General features: G+C 57.3%; 1 protein-coding gene across 1 annotated transcript; it reads right to left on the bottom strand.

Annotated features, from left to right (window-relative positions):
• Window positions 1–632: 632 nt before the first annotated feature.
• Window positions 633–1,175, bottom strand: CDKN1C (cyclin dependent kinase inhibitor 1C; the record flags this gene model as incomplete). The annotated part of the gene is made up of 1 exon (XM_054275357.1): window positions 633–1,175. A coding segment is annotated over exon 1 (360 nt), but the record flags the coding sequence as incomplete, so codon positions are not given.
• Between the last annotated feature and the right edge of the window lie 3,278 nt (window positions 1,176–4,453).

Below are 4,453 nucleotides of genomic sequence, written 5' to 3'. Positions count from 1 at the left end.
ACTGTTGTACGATAACACTGCTCCGTGCGCGGCCGGCGCTGCGGCTCCGCTCCGGCTCCCGCAGCCGGGCCGGGCGGGCGCGGGGGGGTCCTGGCTCTCCGCGCCGCCCGCCCCGGTCCCCGCGCCTCCGGGGCGTCGCGCCTCCCGCGGCGGCGCGCCTCTCCCGTGGGTGCAGTAGTGCAAAAGTCTGGAGGAGAACAAAAAAGAGAAGGGGGGAGAAAAAAATAAGCAAGGAAAAAATAATTGGTCGTGGTATAGGAAGTTAGGAAGAGAGCGCGGCAGAAAGCGCCCGGACAGCCTCGCCCGCTCCCGGGGCGCGTCTTACCTGGCTCACCGGAGCCGCTTGCGGGGAGTCTGCTCAGCCGGCACGGCGGCGGGGGGCGGCGGGCAGCCGCTGGGGCGCTCCGCCGCCGCCTTGGGCTCCGCCGGCCTTTTTCTCCTCGCGAAGAAATCTGGATGGGGGACGGAGAGGAAAGAGGGGTCCGTCAGCCAGTGCGGCGGGACGGCCCCCGTCCCCCGCGCTCCCCGGCTCCCCACGCACCTGTGATGCGGGCGGTCGGGCCCCTCCGGCGGAGCCGCATGCCGCGGCGGCGGGGCGCTGCGCGGTTCTCCCGGCTCAGGCGGGCCCCGGGGCCCTTGCCGGCGGCGGGCGGCGGCGGCGGGGAAGGGGGCGCCCGGACGAGGGGGACGCGGCACCGTCCCACCTGCAGAGTCTCCCGGTAGAAAGCGGGCACGGCGCCGGCCTCCACCTCCTCCCAGCGCAGGCGGCCGGGCCCCGGCAGCGGCGTGTCGGTTTGGAAGTTGTAGTCCCAGCGCCGCTGGTCGTCCTCCCCCATCTCCCGCAGGCGCTCCCGCAGCTCCCGGCCCAGCTCCTCGTGGTCCACCGGCCCGAAGAGGCTCCGGCAGACGGGGCTGCGGCCGTGCCCGACCAGGGCTCGCCGGGCCGAGAGGCGCTCCAGGGCGGCGGTGCCGGAGAGGTGCACGTTGGACATCGCCGCCGGGCCGGGAAGGCGTGCGTGCCCCCCCGCCGCTCCTCTCCTGCCGTCCTGTCCCGTCCGCTCGCTCCCTCGCGCTCAGAGCGGCCCTGCCTCCCGCCTTTGAACCCCTGCCCCCGGCCGCTGCCTTTTAAACCCCGCTCCCCGCGAGTGCGAGCAAAACACCATTAGCATAATAGTGTTTCCCTGCCGCCGGCCCGCCGCGATTGGCGGGGCCCCCCCCGCCGCCCCCCGGCCCCCGGCGGCAGCGCTGCTGCCCGCGCCCTCCATTGGCTGCGCCGGGCAGCGCCGCGCCGCCGCCGGCCGCATTGGCCCGCCCTGGCCCGGCCCGGCCCGGGGGGGCGGCCCCGGCGCTGGCCCGGCCCCGGAGGGCGGCAGCCGCGCTCCCCGCCCGCGGCCAGCCCCGCTCCCTTTGTCTGCCGCCGGCCGCAGCTCCGCCGCCGCTTCCAAGCCGGCGACTTTCGGGGTTGTTTTTTTCCCCCTCGCTCCGCGTTGCTTTTTCCGCGTGAAGGGTGCGTGTGGGAGTGTTTTTACTATTATTTCTTACTATTATTTTGTTTGAGATTTTTAAATTTTTTCTCCTCGAGCAGTGTCGCCAGTTTTTTCAGCATCTGTGGAGCGCGGGGGCTTGGGGCGGGGGAGGCGATGCTTGTGGAGGAAAACGGGATCGTTTCTGGCTCGGAGATTTTTATTACTGTGCTGCAAAACAAAGCGAGATGCTTGCAGATTTCAAAACAAGCTGAAGGCTATTTTTAAAAATAGAGCTTCTCAGCTGCATGGAAGTAATAACTTGCAGCCTTAGTGAATAGAAGTACATGAAAACCACAGCATTTTCTTTTCCTGACTTTAAAACCCACATAATACGTGTTTGTTCACTGCAGATGAACTAATCTTGCTATTGTGTTGCCAGGGATCAGCTGGCTTGTGCTTTACATTTTCTGCAGGTCACTGCAATCATTGCCTTTTGTTGTTTTGGGATGGAGGAATATGAAAGGAAAAGAAGGGGGAGCATAATTGACACTGTGCTAAAATTGGTCCCACAACATCATCACAGTGTTGATGTGCGTCTCAGAGGGTCATCGTGGCAATGATTTTTTCATCTGCAGCCAACAAGGGGAAAAAAGAACCTCTTTCATGCAGTGTGTTTGGGGACCTCCTCCCTCATGTCCCTATGGCTCTTGCCTTTGGGAAGTTCAAACCCTTGAGAAAAGACAACCTGGATGGTTTTATTTCCTAGAGGGAATAAAATTAATATTAATTCCTAGCATGTGCTGGCTTTGCAGAGACTGCCCCAGATGCCTGCTTGCTGCAGGGCTGGAGGGGTTGCAGCTTTGGGCAATGGTGCCCACAGGTAGGTCTGCTTCAAGAGAGGAATTTGTCTTTGCATCCATGCAAAGGCCTTGCCAGGTGCACCAAAGTCAGTCTGTGGTGTTTCCACATTTGTCCCACCTCTGTGCCAGAGCAGCCCTCCAGCAGCGCTGGGGACCCTCACTCCCGTGCTTGCCATGCCAGCGAGGAGCTTGTGGCAGCTGGGACAGCCCCTGTCACCCCCCAGGTGCTGCACCTTCAGTGGTGCTTCCCAAGCCTGCCTGCCCCAGGAGGCACCAAACCCACCAGCCCGTGGGTTTGGATCCGCGCACCTGGGATTGGCTGCTGCTGGCAGAGAGAATGTTGGAGCCTGGCTCTCTGCACAGGAAGGATCTATCCATGCTCAGGCTGCTGAGCAGTGAGATGCCATGCCAGGTTTGATCTCCTGAAGTCATTTCCTGATGTTTGTGGGGACAGGTGGGATGCTGGGTGGGGAGTGTCTGTAGCTTGGTGATGGAGAGAAGAAGATGCAGCAGGTGCCTTCAGGGTACAGATCCCCACTTGTTTCCTGGGCTGGCATGGAAGAAGATTTTGCAGACCCGTGGTACAGTCAGAGCACTTTCATTTCACTAATGGTGATAGCACTGGTGTTTTAAGGAATGGGAAGATTTTTTTTTGTTTAAAGATGCTTTCACACCTGGCAGAAGATTTTGCAGACTGGTGGTACAGACAGAGCACTTTCATTTCACTAATGGTGATAGCGCTGATGTTCTAAGAAATGTGAGGACTTTTTTCTTTTAAAGATGCTTGTTCGGATGTTATGTTCTTAACAGCCATTCTCAGTTTCCCAGGTGAGCTGGACAGCCTACCCATGTGGCTGCTTTAGGTGAATATTACCCCACTGTCCTTTCCATCCCAAAATGGCCCTTGAAGATGTCCATATGGAAGTCTCTTGGCTCCAAGGTTACATTTTAGGGAGCAGGTCATGAAAAGTTCCTCATCACTAAGAGCACATCATCTCAAAAAGCAGGAGGTGCACATTATCTAGGCACAGGTTCAGCCAGGAGAGGAGGTGTGGGTCTCACAAGCTGGGATGGTTGGAGAACATGGCACAGTGTTCACCTGGAGACTTCTCTCAGCAGCCATCACATGCATCTCTCGGGATATAGGTTGGGGTGGTTCTAGGAATAAATGTGCTGTGCTGAGAAAATAATTTGAGGTCCTCAAGAAACCTGCTGGAAAAGTGCCCTCTGTTCAAGACTCGAGCCAAAGGCAATGGCCAGGTCCCTGCAGACAGGAGCTCTTTGTGAGGAGTCCTCGTGAGCCTGCTGCTGTCTTCCCCCCGTGCCAGCGAGGCCAGCCCTTCCTGTGTTCTGCCTCCTCCTTTTAGACATTCCTGCCATGAAAGCTGCATGGCAGCAAGATCCCCTGCTGTTTGCAAGGTGTGGGTGTGCCCTCTGCAAAATCCACGTGTTGTCCTTCCAAACCCTTCCCCGAGGTGAACCAATATTTACGCAGTGCTTGAGGGAGGCAAGGAACGACGGTTTCAACGCTCAGGAGTTGCCTTGTGTGAGGCCACTTCACCTTCCAGCTCACCTGGGAGGTAAAGCAGCTCAGCTTTGAGATTACCACCCCTGTTTATTTTAGTTCAGCTTCCTCACTGTTAATACTCCCTAGTGCTTTTGACTCGATTTTTTTGTCCCACTATACCTTTTGGTTTTAAGGTGGTGATGACAGTCCTGGCCACTTTCTGCTCACAAGTTCTAGCACTGTCTGGTTTTTTGTGTGGAGATAGAGGGCATCCAGCCCATTTGAGAAGGAGTACTGTATGCACAGAGAGATGTTTTTAATTTAGTGGATCTGTGAACTCTCAGGCCAGAGGGGTAAGTTATGATCCTCTAAACCAGCAGTTTGCCTAACATGAGCCACAAAATCCTACCAAAGAGCTCCTACCACCAAGCCTATTAGCTTTAGAAATTCCTGCTCCAGAACACTGAGCAGAGTAATTGCTGCTATGGTTAGAACAATGCCCCATGAGAATGAAACGTTTTTGCTCAAAATGTCCAAGTCATATCTGCTTATGTCAGAAAAAATAATGACTTTAACTAGTGTGTATTCCTGCTGGTTGCTCTGTTTCAAAAGGGTGAGGG

This window comes from Melozone crissalis, unplaced genomic scaffold, assembly GCF_028551555.1.
Source record: "Melozone crissalis strain CALT ecotype California unplaced genomic scaffold, PUWL_Pcris_2 ptg000018l_1, whole genome shotgun sequence".
NCBI classification, from domain to species: Eukaryota; Metazoa; Chordata; class Aves; order Passeriformes; family Passerellidae; genus Melozone; species Melozone crissalis.
The sequence above is the reverse complement of the archived record's forward strand: the minus strand, read 5'-3'. Positions and strand labels throughout refer to the sequence as shown.